Here is a 20834-nt window from a genome sequence, read left to right as displayed (position 1 = left end):
GGCTACGAATATTTTTTCAAGGAAGGAAGAAATGCTATGCCTAATTGCACAGTTTTGTAGTAATGCTTCTCAGCTATCCTATAAAGCACTGCTATGACTGATTTTCAGTGTTTACTAGTAAAGCTTTCATGGGTTATCCAGGACAACAGGTCATAGTCCAGGTATTTGGTGAAGAAGGGAAGGAACCATTGGGAAACACCTCCACGTTCACGTTCTCAGTATCGTTGAACTGTAGAAAACTTTCAAGGCAGAGTGTTTTGCTGAGGGTTAAGAATCTTGACCATGTGGGGTCCAAAGAAGATGAAAACATACACTACATTATTTCTGTAATCCACAAAGGCAACCACTAACTGAATGTATACATTTTTCAATGTGATCTTTACCAAACCACTATGGCAAGTTGCTTGGCCCCATTTTATTTATGAGGAATCTAAAGTTCAAGGAGGTTTCTCCCAGGTGATACCATCTTAAGTGGCAGAGCCTGAATGAGGATGCAGATCTGCCTGGCTGCAAAGCATGAGCTTGTTCCAGGATATTATGCAGCACCCTTACTTGGCATTGTTGTGCTTGTCGTCTTCTGTGAGATTGCCGCTTTTAACAAGGTCATAGTTAATGCATCCTGGCTGGATGGCATCAATTAAATCCACAACGGCCAAACTGGAGCTGATCGCCTTGTCCTAATGTAAAAAGAGAACAAATCTAATCATTTCAATAGGTCGAAATTAACTTGTGATTACTTTTTTAAAACTCCAAAAGCAGGGGCCTCCCTGTGGCTCAGGGGTTAAAATCTCAGCATTACCAAGCTGTTGCCAGCCACTGTGACATGAGTTTGATCCCCGGCCAGGGGGTGACCCACATGGCACAGCAGACCTCTCCTGTCTCCCCTGCTGCTCCCCTCAGCAGTGTATTTCAGTAGATCTGCCTGTTCTGTTCCCCACTCTGTCTCTGGTGAATCTTCTTACCCCCGCACCTCTGGCCTATACCCCAGTTCTTGTATGCATAAATAAAAAGTAAAAAATAAATCTTACAAAAAACCGTCCAAAAGCAAAGTCCAAAGAATGAAAAGAGAATCTTGGCCATCAGTCCCAAGATAATTCTCACAAAGAAACCATAAGGTTAGCCTTCCAAATTATAAATACTTTCTAGCAAACATAATGTTGAATATACAAACTATGGAATGCTTACCTTAAAACTCTGAATGGAAGTTGATTTTCCAGCTTCACTCAGTGTTCTGTTCACCCAGCTTACAATGATGTCATCATTAGCTTTCTGACCATCTCCAAGATCTTCCAGGACATTGAGGGTGTATCTAAAAGGTAAAACAGAAGAAAAGGTGACAATCTGAAGAAAAAATTCAAACATTAGAAACATGCTTTACCCATTTGAAAGACTGACCATTTCATGGGAAAAGATTCACTACAAAAAACACTGCAAGTAGTAGTTGCTTGCCACTGATCTACATTTTTGCAGAGGTGTTGGTGGTGATTTACAGTGTTTTTTTTATTTTTTAAAGATTTATTTATTTATGCATACAAGAACTGGGGTACAGGCCAGAGGTGTGGAGGGTGAGAGGATTCACCAGAGACAGAGTGGGGAGCAGAACAGGAAGAATGACTGAAAACACTGCCGAAGGGAGCAGCGGGCGAGGCAGGAGAGGTCTGCTGCGCCATGTGGGTAGCTCCCTGCCCGGGGATCGAACTCGTGCTGCAGTGGCTGTGGACAGCTTCCATAGGTTGAGGTTGAGTCTTAACCCCTTGTGCCACCAGGGAGGCCCCCAATTACAGTGTTTTAATGAGCAAGTCCAGCACATAATGTGTTAGTCCAAGTGTGGTAATGATATAAGCTGTGCTTTATGATTGTATCCAGTCATAATGAATGCTTTTTAGCATTATAGTTAAGAGATACTAATCTAACAGATACACAGGAATATTCATAATTTGGGCTCGCAAAGTTTTTACTCATTGCTTAGCTTTCAGGCATCTCCCACTGAACATACAACCCATATTCATCACTTAAGCTCAATTCGGGGTCTAAGTACAAATTTTCACAACATGGTCATTGATATGTTTGCTTAAAAATAGTGAGACTAGTTAAAGATCTGTATAATAGAGAAGCTTATCCAGCTAAAATTATGTGCCATACCTTCTCATCAGTTGCCAGACTAATGCTAAGGTCAGGGTTTGGTTCCCATCATTCAGGTCTTGCCCTCCAATGCCAACCAGGGAGAATTTGGCAGGATGCTTCCCTAATTCAACAGCATAGTTGCAGTTTTCTAACTGCAAACACATAAAAGTAAATGGTTACATTTTCACTGTTATGTATAATGCATATGAGATATTAGGTGTACCAGCACACAAATAAATAAGACAAAGTTCCTGCCCTCCAACCCAGAGTTGAGAGTTTTTCAAACAAAAGAAACACATGGAGAACAAAAATAGTCTGTGACAAAGATAAAGAGCAATTAAATTATCTACCTTTTTCATGTTGGCTCCAAGTTTCGGATATGGAGGTTTATTAACCTTACTCCAGTCCACGGGAACTTTAATTCGTTCATACAACTGTAAGATGACAAGGGCATCTTGCAGGTCACTAACAATTAAGAAAGAATTCAATGAGTGCTTTCAGACAGATCTGCCTTTGTTTCCTTAAGAACAATAACACGACACTGTCAAATAAGATATATAAATCCATAGATAATACTCAGTACTCCTATTTTCCATCAATCTGTGAAGAAAATATAACTAAGACCATGAAATTCACTTAAATGAACTTATTGAGAGCTTATTGTTCACAAGGCCCTATTTTAGAAGCTGGGCACACAGGACAAAAATCCCCCACCTTAAATCAGTATCAGAAAGAGGCAATAAACAAGTACATGGATAAATGAACAATATGATTTGGGGATGTATATATAAGTGCCATGAAGGTAAAAAGAACTACAGTTAAGGGTTAGAGAATGGCAGATGGTAGTCATGATCAGAATCTCTGGCTTGGATAAGATACAGGAGTGTGACATCATTAGATGTGGGAGAGAACATTCCAGGCTAAGAGAACACAACAGTGATCACAAAGGCCCTGGGGTATCATGGATGGTCTAGTGAAGGAGTTCCTTGATCTGTCACTGTTTCAAAATATAAAGCATTTGCTCCTGGGTGCTCAAAAGACACTTATGCATTCCTTCATTTATACTTAATGATCATCTAAACAAACAATCTGGGATTTTGTGTATTTGGAAAATGATAATAGAAGTCACTACTCAACATTTTCTGCTATAAACAATTGCTACAAACTAACATTTGGCAAATGTTTAGAGCTATAATTATATGCGTGGCATTGATTCATGACCTACATAATGGTCTACGATAACAGTAGGAAGGCTTACGCATAGAGATGGTTTACGTGAGGATTGACACCAAGAGAATTCATCCAGTTACGGAAAGTTCTTTCTTCACGAGTTTCTCCTATTAAGAATATGTACAAAATTTACTGATTTTTAATTTGTTGAATTTATTTTAAAATTAAAGAATATAACTTTATTTCAATCAGTTAAGCAACTCAGAGGTTAATGAACATTTGACAATCGCCCTCCTCCTTCAACATCTCACCAAATCTCCATGCAAAGTAACCAATGTTATCAGTTTAGTTTGTATTTTAAAAATTTGCTAAGGTCATATGAACCTATACTCATATTAACTGACATCTTCCTTTTATTGATTTTAACATAATAAACAACACACAGTTATACATTTTACATGCCTATGTTACCACAACAAATTACCTCGAAACTTTGAAATGCAAAACTATTTGCATTTTTAATTTTTTTACAACTATAAGTCATGCACATATATTCTGGAAAATGCAAAGTTTGTCTTTCCCAAACTTTAACAGATAACTAGTATATATAATTTTTTAAAGTAGGAAAGTGTGAAAGAACTGGAGCTAGTTCCAGTCAACCTGACTATGGAAGAATAAAACATAAATACTATATATTTATAGGTGATATTTTATATGTGTGCATTTTTCTGGTGTGAGCTTTCAAAAAATGATCTAACTCTGAAATATTAACACAAAACATTGCTTTGCTAAGTGGCCTTCAACTAAGTGACCCTTAGACTATTTTATTTTAAAAGCACATTTATAGGATTCCTTTCTTCATTAGTTTCAGTCCTTTTTATCAGTTGCCATTGTTTGCTCAGTGCTTGGGCCGACTGCTAGGAGATTCTTGTTAAAGGAAAGCCGATAAAGAAACTTATTAAGCCAAGATTATTATTCAATCATCATGGTCTATATGTCTCTACTCTGCATTCCCATACATCAGAATTTAAGAAACCTGTAGTTACCTTCTAGTAGAGTCCAGTCAATATCTTGGTTCTCTGGTTTAGTTAGTGCCGGATATTTATTAAACAGGTTAGCCACAAAAGCTAAGTTCAGTTTGGGGTTTCCACTGACAACATCAGCAGGGGTAACAAACTGCCTGCAACCTAATTTGTCTGCTTGTTGAAGCATACTCTCGGCTCTCTTTAAATCATCTGTTTCCTGTTGAAGTAAAATAAGAAGTTATTTTTCAAAGCCCGTATTGAAAATATAGAAATGTTTCCCTACAATGATAGGCTGGATATACAATTCTACTTTCTCTTAGTCAACATATGGTACTTATTACAAAATTGTTTTGAATGCAAGGGGGAAAAAAAGATGGCTGTGTTGAATATGCAGTACCTTGAAAATACCCTAGATGTCACCAAATTGTATATCTAAGGACAGAATTTGTTGAACTCAATTGGGATTACATCTCTCATGCCAAAACTCATCGAGAAAAAAAGATAAAGCTGTTCAGATTTTAAAATTAGGCCCTAAAGCAAGTACAGAAGGGCCCTGAAGAATAAGGGAAAAGTGTGAGTAAAGGCTTGGAGGTAAAATGAATATGTGCGAGGGAGGGGGGTGTACACTCTAGTAGGACGTAACACTGGTTGGAAGAGCTGGAACAAGATGTAGGGCCTTAAATGCTAAGAGAACATTTCAGACTGACTCTAGAATCAATAGGGAACACTTGAATGATTAGAACGAGGGAAGAGACAAAGAAGGGAGTATTTTAAGGTGGTCAGTCTAGGAGAACTGGCTGGAGAAGAGCTCTATCAGAATCAGTTAATATACTGGTGCCACTGATCCAAGCATAAGATCACCTGGCTAACCATCCCAGGTAGCTCCCTTTGTGCACAAGACAATTATCATTCATACCAAGAGTGATTGGAGCATAAGAGTTTCACATTTAGCATAATGGGAAAAAATATAAGCACACACATTGCTTACAAATTCAGTTCTGGCAAGGACAGTATAAATGGTTTAGACAGCATAATTGACTTATCCTGCTGCATAATAGCCTACAAATGTGCATTTTTTAAAAATTAGTAGAATGCATTCTACATCTAAAGGGTACAAAGAACCACAGAATCCTGGAAACTTGAGTCTAAATAGTCTAGTCTAATTCCTGACTTTATGGATGAGCAAAGTGAGAGCCAATTTGGGGGAGGAACATGTTCACGGTCACAGACCAAATTAGTGATGTAAACAGAAAACATGGTCCATAACAGCGATTCTCCAAATTGAATTTCATGGATCAGGAATTTGTAAACATATGCATACTACTCTCAGAGGCACAGGAATATTACAGATGCATGTATGAAAAGTGTAGCCATTAAATCTATCACTGTGGTTATAACACAAATTCTTCGAAAAGGTTAATCTCTAGTACTTATTTTCCCACACTTGCTTTGCATATTTTGTATCACCCATATAAACCAACACTACCACATAAACCAACTCCAAACCAGTAATTATGGAACACATTAATAAACTAGCAAAATAAATAAAAGCTAACTTTTCTGTCTCTGCAATACTTCTATAGTAATTAATTTATAAATGATGCTTAAAAGTGTCAATGCTACAATAAGTAATTATAAATTTTTTTTTATTTATAAGAAATCAACCATTTCATAAGACTGTAGAGCTGAAAAGAACACCTATACTTACATTGAAACCTGACATGTTAATATCTATCCGTGGTTCACCTTCTTTTTGTCCTTTTGGTGCGATTTGATTGAGAAGATGGAAATAAGCTTTGGAATCCTACAAATGAATTGAAAATGTCAGTGAGATCACATTTACAAAGAATGAATGTATCCTATTGTTCCATGTTTGGAAGGATATTTGCATTGGATTTTGTGAGACTATATGGCACAAATCTGTTCTCTAATCTAACAGAAAATTTCCTCCCAAAATTCCACCTGTCTACTTTAAGTATGGATGAACTGGATTTTGTTGTGACTTTACAATTTATTGAGGTTATCAATAATATCATGTGACTAAGAACATAACTAGTTCTGTACCTTCACTGAATTACTGAAGTCAATGAGCTTGTAGAAAAAGCAAGTAAGAAAAAATCGGCAGAAGAGAAGAAATCCAGGAAGCACAGGGAAAGAGAAAAGAAACAGGTTACATGATTATAAAGCACAATAGATACAATAACCTATAGAGAAGAGATTAACTGTGTTAAAGATTTATTTAATTGTAAATATAAATGTCAAAAAATTTAAATGAGAATCATTTCAGTTGGTGAAATAACATTTAACACTTTATCATCTGAAGACACTTAACCAAAGAAGCTTCTGTTTTTGTTTTCAGCCTCTGAATTCTCATCACTTGAATGGTTTTACTTGGAAACCCAATCATAAAATAAAGTGGCATTGCTCAGATTGGGGGTGGCAGGGGTGAATTCTAAGAAAACAATTTGAAAACAAGAAGGCCTTTGACACACATGTCATGTAAAATTCTGTTTCTCTGGAATATGAGAGGATAGGAACCAGCAAGAAGATTCCTTAATCCTGAAATACCTTAAGACTATCTTCCCACTATGATAGTTCTCTATTTACTAGACCTGGAAAACCCAGATAAGCTCTATAAAGGACTGCTTCACACAGTGAACTTTGTAAATTATGTACATCCTGATCCCCTGGGATAGTTGATCAAAATGCAGATTACTGGATCTAACCCCACATCTGCCAAATGTGAACATCTGGGAGCTGCCCTGAAAGCTGCATTGTAAACAAGCTACCCAAGTGAGGTTAATACAGTGTCCTAAATGATTCTAGAATGGGGAAAATCAAGTAAGTGAAAGCCTTTCAGAACAATTTATGAAATGCAAATCCAGATCCTACCATCAGTGGGTATAGGATTTCCCTTCTTCTTAGAAATAGTACATTACCGTCTACGGCCATACCACCCTGAACGCGCCCGATCTCGTCTGATCTCGGAAGCTAAGCAGGGTCGGGCCTGGTTAGTACTTGGATGGGAGAAATAGTACATTACCATTATGAAAGTGTTTATACTTAAAATTCCCTACTAAAAGTACATAGGCAATTCACAACCTAATTTTATGCATCTGAGAGCAGATAAAGAGCAGACCTAGAGGAGTTCATATTTACTACCTTGAAAAGGACTTTACAGGTGAAATTTTGAACCTGAATATAATGTTCGCACCAGTGAATAATCCTTTGCTTTTTACAAATATTCAAAGTAGGCTTCATTTTTAAATATGATTTCTTTTCATAGATTCAGAATATGTCCCAAAACATAAACTCCATTTACAAATGGTTTTGGGGAACACCATCTAAAGCATAAGCAAAATATCCCCTGGCCAAACATGTATAAGTTAAAAGGGTGAGGGTGCCAGTTGGTCTTATATTTTGGGAACTATCCTAACTGTCGCTGATAAAATCAGTACTGCTGGGCCTCCCCTGGTGGTGCAGTGGTTGAGCGCTGGGCTGCGAGGCTGCCCGCAGCCTCTGCAGCGCCTGTTCGATCCCCGGCCACCAGCGAGGGTCCCACATGATGTGCAGACCTCTCCTGCCGCCCGCTGCTCCCCTCAGCAGTGTGTTTCCTGTCAGTCTGCCTGTTCTGTTCCCTGCTCTGCCTCTCGTGAATCCTCTCGCCCTCCGGCACTTCTGACTGTATCCAGTGCTTGTATAAATAAATAAATAAATCTTTAAAAAAAAAATCAGTACTGCAAATACCCTATTACTTCATCACATTATTCAACAGATTGATGTGATCACAGGCTGTTTTCATAGCCCCACTGATGAGTGACATCTGGTGAAGATCCTTGAGTTTGTTTCCTGCCTCCTAATATCTGGATTTTGAAGAGTCCAGTTAGTGAGAACCCCATGGTGTTTGCTACAGTCACTTTGACCCCTCTCTCCCCAAGAAGCCAAAGGCAACAAACATGATAAATGAATACTCCCGATTCTCCCTCCTTTGCTAGTTTCCCCTCCTGCTCCTGGTAAGCAGCAAGTGACAAAATCTAATTCGCACAAGAAATAATTGCAGGTCTTTTTCATGCCGAGCATTGTGTGAGAGGTGGAGGAGTCACAGACACATATATAAGAACTCGTCACAACCGGCAAGAACCCAGAATCCAAAGGTGTAGGACATGACAGGACAGGAGCCAAATAAGAAAGGGGAAGAGGAATCTCGAGGCCTTTTCTTTCTCTTCTAGGTCTTTACGAACAGGTCACTCTAAGGCCTGGGAAAGGCAGTGACAGAAAGAACAGTCACGGCCATCCTTTTATACTCCATGTCTAAGGTGAGCAGAATGTAGAATGCTAGGACTAAAATACCTTTATCCTGCTCCACAAAATGAAAGCTAGACTTGGTGCCAGTGCTCCTTACTTGGCTCCACTTCTCTACTAAAATCTACTTTCAGGGCCAAAAGGCAACAAGGCTTGCTAATGCACAGATAGGACTGTGTCTCTTAAGCTGGCATGAAATCTCCCAAGTCACAGATATCCCCCAAAATGTTACAGTTCTTTGCAGTTACCTTGATGTCCACACTGAAGTTGTTGATTTTTTGCCAGCCTGAGTTTTCCAAATGAAAGTTTGCCCATCTAAGAAGCAGCTCTTCTGGAGACAATTTCATAAGCTCCTCCAAAGTCTCACCATCTCGAAGTAATGCAGCCAAGGCTATAGGCAAAAAAATTATGATGGTGGTCATTACAACTCTTTCGGCTTTTGATACTCTGTTAAATAATGGAGGTGCAAAAACTAGCATGACCTAGTTCCTGTTTTTTAGGTACTAGTTGTCTAATAAAAGATAAATATATAAGTAGGTAATTATATGACACAGATGGACGCATTGCATTATGAGCATACACAGCAAATATACATAATAATTAATTATTTTCTTTATTATTCTTCACACCCCAAATACCTTTTAAAATCAACATTTTCACACTATGTCACATATTTACGTAAACTGTCCTTGGAGAAGGATATATAAACGTTGGAACCTTTTACATAACCTTTGATTACAGGCATATAGAAACATTATGGTATCCAGATTTAAGTAATTGGTTAACTCTCAAAGGGTTAAACCTATCTTAAAAGGGTTATGATTCAACTTCTTATTTTCTGACTCATTTTTTCTTGTGTAGAAGAACTGGAGTGTAGGCCAGAGGTGCAGAAGTGGGGGTTGGTGGTGAGAGCATTCACCAGAGACAGAGCGGGGAGCAGAAAAGGCAGATCTACTGAAAAATACTGCCGAGGGGAGCAGCAAGACAGGAGAGGTCTGCTGCACCACATGTGGGTTAGCTCACTGGCCAGGGATCAAACTCAGGCTGTAGCCGTGATAAAGCTGAGACTTAACCTCCTTAGGTCACCAGGGAGGCCTAACTTCCTATTTTCTATAGCATGTATCTTGTATAGTCTGCTCAGTACTTTTTTGTTGAACTGAATGTGTGGGGGAAACCAAGAATTTTTTGGTAAATATTCCCACAAGTAATAAACAGAAGCTTGGGTGTTATCATAGAGAACTATCTAAATAAAAGCAGTTTTGTGAAGAAATTGTGTAGACTTCCTGACATAATTACCTCCCATAAAATAAAATGTTTATTTTGAATAAGAAGACTAAAATGGCTTTATTACTGAAAATATGTAAGAAATTACTACGTCAGGCAAATTTCTTCTTTCACAGACCCTACTTCACACCATGTTACATTTGCACTCAGGGATATATGTGAGCGGGGGCAGAGGCAGAATGGACGTTTGTATAGAACTTTCTGTCTGCTTCCCATTTTCACCAAGTCAAAGGCTACAAAGGGTTAAATGGCCTGCTATCTATGCACCTGACATTTTGTCAAAGATTAGTAATTTTATTTTGTTGTCTCCTTTTCCTTTTTCAATGAACTTAGTTAACAAGACACACACCACTATGAAGAAGACCAACAATGAGAAAAATGTTAGTTGTTCAAATAAGGATACTTTGAATGGATTGGAAATGAAAGTGTAATAGTCTTGAATGTGCAAAAATGTCTTGAAATGGATACATGTGCAAAGTAAGACTTGACAGACCATTATGAGACCTTGGAAATGAGGAGAGCCCCAAATATATACTCTTGCCCCAAAGTAATTGAGGATTGAGATGGTGATTTCTGGAATAAAATATGAATGTTTGGAGTGAGGTTTAATACATTAAACTTTATAGGGAGAGGCTAATGGAGTAATTCCTAGGACCCCATGCCAATGGTATTGTAAGTGAGCCAAGATGTGATAGAAAAACGTGTGCCCTAAGGATGATGCTTCTGCTGGTGCAGGAAATGACCACCAAGGGTGGGTTAGGAGGTCTAGTTCTATAATAAAACTTAAAAGGTATTAAAAATAGGTGAGGGGCCTCCCTGGTGGTGCAGAGGTTAAAGACAGAGCTATTAAGCTATCTCCAGCCAGCCAGCCACTGCAGCTCTAGCTCAGATCCCCAACCAGGGAGCTGACCCACATGGCGCAGCAGACCTCTCCTGTCTCACCCACAACTTCCCTAAGCAGTCTATTTCAGTATCTCTGCCTGTTCTGCTCCCCACTCTGTCTCTGGTGAATCCTCTCACCTCCCCCGTACCTCTGGCCTGCACCCCAGTTCTTGTCTGCATAAATAATCTTAAAAACTAAATAAATAAAATAAAAAATAGCGGTGGAGTTGAGTGTGGGGATGAGATGGGTGTTGTATGGGCACTTCAGGAAAGAATAAATATCAAGTTTGGGGACCATGGAAAAGCTCTTTAAACTCTCTTTTCACGTCTAAAATGAATTCTCAAGTGCCAGACAAATGTTAATTACTACTAAAGAAGAAAGTTATAATTAGGCTGTTTTCCTGAATAACACTATAGCATTACCTTATGTTAATTCTAGTTATTATCTAATCACCTCAATTAAGCAAAAGCATGACAGTCTGCATGACTAGAAAAAACCCAATAAACAACTTTTAAATAATGACTGTTCTATTACCTTCATTCCTGCTTAATTCAATGTCAGCGAACAAGCCGATCTTAATGATCTGCCAAAGCAGTCCCAAAACCAGATGAGGTTTCCCAGCCCGCAAATCCTCTGCACCAATGTTCACAACGTGACACCCAATGGCAGAAGCAGAGTTCAGTGCCAAGTTCAAGTTTTCCTGCAAGACAGCCAATTTACACACTTGCTTGTTGACCTTTCCATTTTTTAAGAGGTTTATTTCTCCCTCCAGTGAAAATAACACTCAATGATCATACTTGATCCACAAAAAACAAATTCCAGATTTGCGTGTTGGAAGCGGAGCTAAAACAAATCTCATCCTAATTAACATTGTCTTTCCAGAATTCCATGGAAAGTAAACTTGGTGTTTTTATTTGGTTCCTTTTGAAGTACAATGACACTAAAGAAAAGAACTGAGGATAGAATGTCTTATTTCTGGAAATCCTTAAATGTCTACTGCATATACCTGGAAGAATTCTAGAATTCAGTCTCCACATCCCAAGAGGTGCTCCTGCATGAGGAACTTTTGCTATTTTATAGTCTAAAAGTCACTTGATAAAAAGGAAAAATGCTCTATTTCTTAAGCATGCAAATTAAGAGTTTAATTTTTTTTTTGTTGATTTCTGCTTGTTTAAACATAATCTGTAATAAAGGGAATGTAGGACTTTGGAGTTAGACTGAGGCTTGCACTTCAGTTCCATCATTAACCTAGGACAAGCTCAGAAACCTTTCTGAGTCCCAATCCTTTTCTTTGTAAAATCTGGATAATAATCCTAAAAAAACCAAGTTGTTAATATAATTAAATGAGAAAATAAAAAATGCAGAGCTCGTGATTTATAGAACAGGTCCTCAAATAGTGGTTTCATGGAAGATGGAGGGGAAAACTATGCATACCTGAATGATGAAAGGTGTAAGTTTCTTCTTGTTGATTGCTCTTTCATCAATTGTATCAGGAACTGAAAGGTTGATCATTTTACTGAAAGAAAAATTTTAAAATGAGTTGTTCATTTTAAAGCATTTATAAATATTCATGTATTTTTACATATTTCACATAATCTGGAGAAGTAAATGTACCATATGACTTTTATCTGGTTGACCACAAAAAATATACATGTGAAAAATTCAAATTTCCAAAATAAAACCAAATAGTTATAGTAGTTGGGTATCTCTGAGTGGGGGGTTTGAGCATATTTTCCTCATTGTTTTATAAGAATGAATATCATGGATTTAAAAAATACTTTATTGAATAAATGTTAAAAACAGATTATGCCTCACAGTAAAATTGTGTCCTTTCTGAAATATATAATTCACAGTTGAAAATTACCCTTTGTCCACAAAGAGGTAAAATTACTTGAGCATGAGATTCTTTCACTCACCAAATATTTACTGAATGCCTGAATGATGAGGTAGGCACTGTATTTGGCACTGGTAATACAGTGATGGAAAAGAAAGGTATATTAATTTGATGAGAATCTATAATTAAAATCTCATTTCCAAAATCTGGAGTTAAATGCTGCCCTAAAACGTTTTTAGTTTCCATAGGGAAAACCATGGTTCTTTCCAAGCCAAATCAAAATATTAAATAGTACCACATGATTATTTTTATTAAACTGCATGGGGAATTATGCTTTGAGTGCCTATCAAAACAGGAGATAGCTTACATTTTTAAAATCATTTTTTTAAATAACCAAAATGACTTTATTGAAAAATAAAAGAATTTTATATATTGTACAATGTCATCTGAAGTCTGTCCATGTGCTTTCTAAGCACTCTACAGGTAAGTCACTTAATGTTCAGAGCAGCCCTGTGAGGTAAGTACAGTTATGTGGGGGTGAAAACAGATGGAAACTCAAATGCAAGGGACTAGATTATCTTTTTAAAAAAATTTTTTTATGCATATAAGAACTGGGGTGTTCACGTTGTGAACATTGGTGCAGAGGATTTGCGGGCTGGGAAACCTCATCTGGTTTTGGGACTGCTTTGGCAGATCATTAAGCCAGAGGTGGGGGAATGAGAGGATTCACCAGAGGGTGTGGGGAGCACAACTGGCAGATCTACTGAAATACACTGCTGAGAGGGAAATAATTATTTATAAAGAAAATAATTATTTTCTTTATTATTCTTCACACCCCAAATACCTTTTAAAATCAACATTTTCACACTATGTCACATATTTACATAAACTGTCCTTGGAGAAGGATATATAAACGTTGGAACCTTTTACATAACCTTTGATTACAGGCATATAGAAACATTATGGTATCCAGATTTAAGTAATTGGTTAACTCTCAAAGGGTTAAACCTATCTTAAAAGGGTTATGATTCAACTTCTTATTTTCTGACTCATTTTTTCTTGTGTAGAAGAACTGGAGTGTAGGCCAGAGGTGCATATGGGCAGCTCCCTGGCCGGCTGGGGATTGAACTCATGCTGCAGTGTGGAGCTAGCTTGATAGCACTGTCTTTAACCCCTGCACCAACAGGGATTATCTAGATTACAGTGGCAGAACTTGAATATGCACCCAAGTGCATCAACTGTGGAACATGCCTTTAGCCACTGCACAACACTGCCACTATAGAAAGGAACATCAAATGACAAAGAATCAACAACCTGCTCTATCATTTCTGCCAAGATACTGTTGGCTTTGGCAGCAGTGCCAAATGCATTTTTCATAAATAAGTAATTGGACAATGGAAACTAAAGAGTAGCTCTTTTTCTCTTTTTTTGGAAGCGATGGTACTTAAGAATAAAGAGATACCAGCCTGCTTAAGTTCAACAAAGTTGTAATGCTCTCATTGCTCATGGTTAAGAAAGTGGAAGCTGAGAGCTTCTTCTCCATCTAAATGACTGACTTTTAAAGTTAATATTTTAGTAGTACTTTCACAGACAGACCTAGAGATGAAATGAAATGGGCAGAATCCAAACAGTTCTAATTATTTCCTGAGGTGAAGTTGTCAGACATCCAGAAACAAATATATCAGTTATGTGGAAGACTATTTTTTGAAATCTCGATATCAAATAAGTCAAGATCTTACCAAAGCACAATTCCATCACCAACAGCTTTGAATAGGTCATCAGTATTCGGGTTCATAGGTATAACATGTCGGCAATCAGGATCATTTTCCAAAGCTTTGTTGATCCAGTTAACAAATGCATATTTTTCTTCCTCTAACATTGTGTTGAGTAAGAAGAAATTAGTTCATATCTTAGGTTAGAAATTTGAATCTAAAGCCTAACATAGTTGTATAGTAGTGCTAAACATTAATGTGTCACCAACATATGATTATTATCCTCTCTGGAAACCTAGATGCTTGAGTGCAACATAGTGGTTATTAGGTTATTAGGAATTACAAAATTTAACAAAAAGAACAGAGCAGGGTAAACTGATCCTTGGAGAAGTCAATTATAAAATTCTTTTAAAATTACATTTATATCACAGTGGAACTCTACTGTAACCAAGTCAATCATTGCACATACAATACATACTTATAATGCTATTATGGCAAGTATTAGTCTGAAATACAAATACAATGTCACAAAAGACTGCTAATGTATTCTTATTTAGGACATAGTGTTTTTCTATATCCCCTCTCCCACCCAACTTAGTTCACTGTGTCAACATTTTATACCTAAAACTATTACCTGAGTAAGAATGCTGTGTTCCTTCACTGGACAACTCTGAAGTTCCTCCCAGAGCACAAATTCCTTCTTTCCTGTTGATAGCTTTGCGGAAAGTTTTGGCAATATCACTGCTTTTTACTTCTTGGAAAATCTATTAATTAAAATACATGGTTGAGTCAGGAATAATTTAAATCAGACAACAACAATCATATTTATCTTCTTTCACATTCTGATCCCTTATATTTCCCCCTATAGTTGATGAACATTAAAATATATAGAAAAGTAGGTTTGAGTTTTCAAATCAAGTACTATAATTCAGCTACTGAAAAGGAAGCACCAGGATGTCAATTGCACACACTTGTCAAAAACATTAAGTGCCACATGCATTGAATTTGCTTTAAGCAGAAAAACAAGAGTGGTTCAAAGGCACAGGTAAACCTGTTACATTTCTATCAAGGAGGAAAGCAGCATTTGTTTTCTGGCGAGAAAAGGCTTCTGAAGGATCCCCCTTCTTTACCCACAATTCTTAGTGCAAAGAAAGAAAAAAAAAATCATGACTTAACCACAAAACCCTATTTTTCAGTATAATTGGGTGGCTCAGTAAGAGTCATCTTATAGGATAAGATGAAAAAAAATGTGTTAAGATGGCAGGAATAGATGATTTTTAAGAATAAAAACAAGAAGGTGCTTGTCTTGTTTGAGCATTTATGAAGTTCAGTTTGTCTTCCCAGTTAAGGAACATGGCTGATGAAACTAGCTTGTACATTCTACTGTGGTTATATAAAAGCAAATTGTAACAAAAAATATTTCATGGGCCTCCCCGGTGGCGTAGCGGTTGAGCGCTGGCTTGCGAAGCTGCCCGCATCCTCTGCAGCACCGGTTCGATCCCCGGCTGCTCCCCGGCCACCGGAGGAGGGGCCCACGTGGTGCGCAGACCTCTCCTGCTGCCCCCTGCTCCCCTCAGCAGTGTCTTTGGTCCTTCTGCCTGTTCTGCTCCCCGCTCTGGCTCTGGTGAATTCTCTCACCCTCCTGCGCTTCTGACTGTACCCAGTGCTTGTATAAATAAATAAACAAATAAATCTTTGGGAAAAAAAAAACATATTTCACATCCTCTTCTCACCACTCAATGGCATGAATGGACTTTAAAGTTGGTATATGTCTTTCTTAAATACTGGAATTTACTTAACCCCAAATCTCTTCCTGATCTACCAACGGGTGTGGCTAAATTAGCCACTGCCAGTAAAACAAGAGCAAGGTGTAGCATCTTCATAAAATTTCTTTATAAGTTATTTAGAATGCAAAAGTGAATTTATTGAAAGAAACTTATGATCCTTAATGAAAAAGTTGCTGAAAAGAAATAGTTCAAAGGCCTTTCACATTATGGGCAAGTACATGTGTGTACACACACACACACACACGCACACACACACACACACCCCTGTAGTCTTTGAAGATCCTAGAACAGGATCACAATATCTAGCAGTTCATGTTGTCTGAGAGAGCAGGCCAAAGCAGAAACTGAAATCTAGGCCCTATTCTATGAACAATGCCTTATGTCTTGCACAAAACTTTCGGGTCAAAAGAAGGAGTGCCTTTTTGATATTTAATCTTTCCAGGGAGGTATCTTTTTTGTAACTAATCCACATAGAGAGGATGACGTTTTGTAAGTGGTAGAAACTTTGCTCTAAGTACTGCCAGCAGCCCTGTCACCGTCAACTTTCCTCTTACAGTTCTTAAATCCTGAGTTTCCTTGGACTTGTAAACCCAATTTTATTTAGAAAAATACTCCTGTTAAGTATCAACAGTGTGAAGCTGACGCCTGCACTCCAGGTAATTTTCAAATTATTAAAATTATTTTTGCTTACATTCTGATCTTTTTAGTCCAGTTTCATTTCATTTACTTAACTCACAAGCCAAGATTATACAGACATGCTTGGCTCAACATTTCAGTCAACAACAGGCTGAAAATATGACAGTGGTCCCAATAAGCTGAGCCTTAGAGCCCTACCAACTAGGTGTGGGTACTTACAGTCCATGACTTTCACACTATGAGGAAATCACCTAACAAAGTATTTCCCCAAATGTATCCCGTCATTAATTCGTGCATGACTGTACAACAGTATAGTTACCTGGAAGGTATCAGTCTTAAGCTGATACATTATGTTCCTATAGCTTTCCCTTTTGTAACTATTTATCTGCTCAATGAAAAAACAATATTCACTATACTACCTCTGAACCCCACTTCATTTAGTAAAACATTATCCAGTAAATTAAAATCTGAAATGTGTGCATTTCCTCATGACTGACAGACCTTAAATCACTGGAACAAGAAAAATGTCCAAAATGTTCCTGTTTCAGAAAGATATGAAATGTTCTTTTCCTTATGGCTGTTTTTTGCCTCAAGGATTATTTGCTTGTAAATATTAGTGATCACAATTTCAGCTGAAAAATAAATCTAAATTTACACATATCATGGAAAAGAAGATTAACACAATCATTAAAAAATGCCTGGTGTATTATATTCTAATGCAATTATTTACATAGCTTTATGTAAACGCCTGATGCTTGAGCATGATGTGAAAAAGTTGCAATTAAATAGGTTAATTTTCAATTATCTTACAGAAGTTCGTGACTTTCATTTTCTAAGTATTTTAAAATAAATTATTCCAGCCAAGCTCAAATTTTCAGTTTCATCGTATCTCCTCTGTTTCTGAGATTGAAAAGATTTAAGAAGAGATAATTGAAGATCTGTTGATGTACTTCATGAGAAACTGCATTTTATTTTCTACTTTAGCAAAGAATCGCAGAAGATGGTAAAGCTATTTGAGTATAAGCCTTAGTTTAACAAGAATCTCTGAAATCAGAGATAACACAAGGCCAACTACTGTGCTGGAGTGTTCTCAATGATTCTTTTCAAAGCTGCCTGTTGTGACTCTAATGAGCTCACTGTTTCGTGCTGTTTTCCCTCAATGAGGAAGGACTGGCTTTTATCATGTGCGAACAAACTCCTGGTGTACACAGCTCATTCTGGTTCTACACATCTTTCCCAGTATCTTTGATGGAATATATATGTTTCTTATTCCTTTTATAAGCTTTATCAAAGACCCTTTCTTTTAAAGACACTCAGCAACCGGTTAACTTCTTATCTCAGCACAGCACCTATGGCCAAACCAAAGCAATTCAGAGGCAAATGACTTAAGAAGAAGGAAAGAACCTGATGGGGACGATCCTAACGTTACCACAATTAAAATAATAAATTATGAGAAAAAAAGGAAAGATTTTTAAAAAAGAAGGGCAAAAAAATATTGACTAGTTTCTAGTGTTTGAGCTTGTTTCTAAAGTAACAGGTTTGAATTTTTTCCTTTTCTTGAGGAATCTGTTGTAGGCCTAAACTTGGTAATACCAGAAAAAAGAACACTGCTTTTTTAAAAACTAGAAATAACTACCCCAACAACTAACAACTATAGAGCAATTACTCTGTGTCTGGCACTGTGCTAAACACTTTATTTATATGAAATTATACAACCCCATGAGGGCCCATGAGGTAGAGTAAAAATCCTACAACTGGTCAACAGCTTATTGCCACCATGAATGAGCAAGTTTCTCATGGTGAAAAGAACAGTTTAATGTAGACATTTTGTTGAAAGAAGATATTGCACACCAGCTTTTTTATAGATTAAAACAAAACCCAGCCGCTATTATCTTCTAAGCAGAAAACTCCAGTAATGTAGTCTTGACATACTTAGAAGAAACAAAATCAGAGTAGTAAATTTAATGTTTGAAGTTTACATACAATGCAAGGACCCTTTTCTGCCCTACAGGTAGTCTCCAAAATTAACATAAACTGATTTTATTTGTAATCTGTTTGTAATTAAGACCTCTGGGGGAAAAAATGAAGCAGTAATTTAAATAGAAAGCCAAAACTTAAGGCAGCAAGAACATTTCCTTATGTTAATAGCTGACAGTAACAAAGTTTCCTCTTTCTCAGATAACTAAGATCTACACATCTTTGGTTTCAGTTTGTGAGATGTTTCATTGATGACAGGTTGGTTGAGAGTGTACAGACATTTTGTTAAAGGCTCAGCTTTCTTTCAGTAATCATGGTAGTTTATCACTCTGCAACTGTCCTTCCTAGTTCAGATTTCTTGAATAGAAGGGAGGCAACTGGAAAAAGCCACTAGTTCTCTCTGTGTAATGTTGTACAAGTTCACGTCATTTTTCTTGAATCCAGGCTTTTTTGGGTTAATTTGAAAAATAAAAGAACATAAATATAGCAATTCCTATGAATTGGAACATTTATATTTTTAACTAACATGCCCTCATTATTATTTCTTTTATTAGTTTTTGCATTTTAAAATTTTTTGTGAGCCATATTTTATTTATTTATTGAGATAACATTGGTTACTACAACGTATATGATTTAGAGATATAGGATCACACATTTAAAAAAAATCCCTTGGAACTAGAAGGAACTATGCTCAGTGAAATAAACCAGAAGGAAAAAGAAAAATATCAGATGGTTTCACTTATAGCAGGAATATAGGGAAACCAAATAAGACATCATTGTAAAAAAAATAACAGTACAAAACACAACAAAGCAAAAACAGACAATTACAAATCAGAGACATACTGCAGGGAGAGGGTTCAGAGAGAGGGAGGGAGGAGGAGAGGGGACTGAGGTGATGGTGCACGTGTTCATTGGGGAAGGAAACTCTATAGGGAAACTACACCTGAGGGGGTGGGGGGAAGCAAATAATGTTTAAAAATGAACAATGATGTGAAAAGTAAAAAAATTAATATAAAAAATCCCGTGGGCTGCCAAAATTATTACATATGATCTTTAATTTTTAATGATCATACTTCCTCACTTAAAGGCCACGAAAGCTGTGCAAAATCTGCAATGTTTCAAAATATACGAAGATCATTTTTCTCAAAGACACTTGCATAATTTTGTCCTTAACAACTGGCACACTGCAAATATTAATGGTTTAGGTCTGTCCTTTGTAGTTGATTAAAAAAATTCTGAGCGGCAAATTATATCAATAGCAACCAATCATAGCTAACTACTGCTCTAAGCTACTTTAAATTCACAACTAAACATGCAGTTACAAAGGAGAGCAAGTTATACATCAGGGGACATGCAAGTGCTCAAATTGCAAGTCAATTGCAACTTACTATTATTGAACATAGAATTCAAAACAAAAGTCTTTGGCAATAACTGGAGACAAAAAATGGTAGGAAGGAAATCAGTATTCAAATGAAAATGGCAAGAATTAGATCACAAAATTATGATACAAGTCTGCATTTTTAAAACAGTAATACCCCCACAAAATGCTATCAGCTGAAAAGACATCATTAGTCAATTTGCTTCTTGAACTCTAACGGAGTTATTTCTAATAGGAGAGACTATATTACCACCATTGCCATAGTGAGCCAGGGTGATTGATGGGAGTATATGTTACCATTTCATGGTGGTAAAGCAAAGACATAAAGCATGGAAAAAGAAGAGTGCTAGGACACTTGTAACAAATATTGGGCACTAATTACTGTTTGCAATATATTGTAAGGAATACCTAATTATATCTAGGCCTCGCTCACTGGCAGTTAAAAGCATTAGGCTTCAATATGAACCAGTGCTGCAGAAACCCTCCCCAAGCACTGAATACAGAACAAAAAGCTAGATGCTGGAGGGTGGTGGGTGGAGAATTAAGAAATAAACTCCTAACCCTGAAGAGTCTTTGATGATAGCAGAGAAGCAAACAAAAAAAATTTACGTGTGTCTTCCAATGGACTAAAGATACATACATCTTTTAATTACCAAAATTACCATCCCAGGGACAATGGCAGTTAAATGCTACATCTTTTTAATCAGAAAGTTCAACTCAGG

The 20834-nt window shown here is 37.1% G+C and overlaps 1 protein-coding gene across 3 annotated transcripts in view; it reads right to left on the bottom strand.

The window, feature by feature from the left end:
• Positions 1-20834, bottom strand: part of PLS3 (plastin 3) — a gene marked incomplete at both ends in the record, with an annotated part of 34425 nt that overhangs the window by 839 nt on the left and 12752 nt on the right. For 2 of the 3 annotated variants that reach the window (XM_084258331.1, XM_084258332.1), the window contains 12 exons: positions 553-677; positions 1186-1309; positions 2143-2276; positions 2475-2589; positions 3383-3461; positions 4341-4536; positions 6028-6123; positions 8870-9012; positions 11323-11488; positions 12223-12304; positions 14362-14494; positions 14969-15098. In XM_084258331.1, coding sequence (XP_084114457.1) covers positions 553-677; positions 1186-1309; positions 2143-2276; positions 2475-2589; positions 3383-3461; positions 4341-4536; positions 6028-6123; positions 8870-9012; positions 11323-11488; positions 12223-12304; positions 14362-14494; positions 14969-15098 — 1523 coding nt within the window. Of the gene's footprint in view, positions 1-552; positions 678-1185; positions 1310-2142; positions 2277-2474; positions 2590-3382; positions 3462-4340; positions 4537-6027; positions 6124-6383; positions 6411-8869; positions 9013-11322; positions 11489-12222; positions 12305-14361; positions 14495-14968; positions 15099-20834 lie in introns of all 3 variants that reach the window. The other variant, XM_084258330.1, reaches the window with a different exon arrangement.

Source organism: Talpa europaea (assembly GCF_964194135.1).
Source record: "Talpa europaea genome assembly, chromosome: X".
Taxonomy (NCBI): domain Eukaryota; kingdom Metazoa; phylum Chordata; class Mammalia; order Eulipotyphla; family Talpidae; genus Talpa; species Talpa europaea.
The sequence above is the reverse complement of the archived record's forward strand: the minus strand, read 5'-3'. Positions and strand labels throughout refer to the sequence as shown.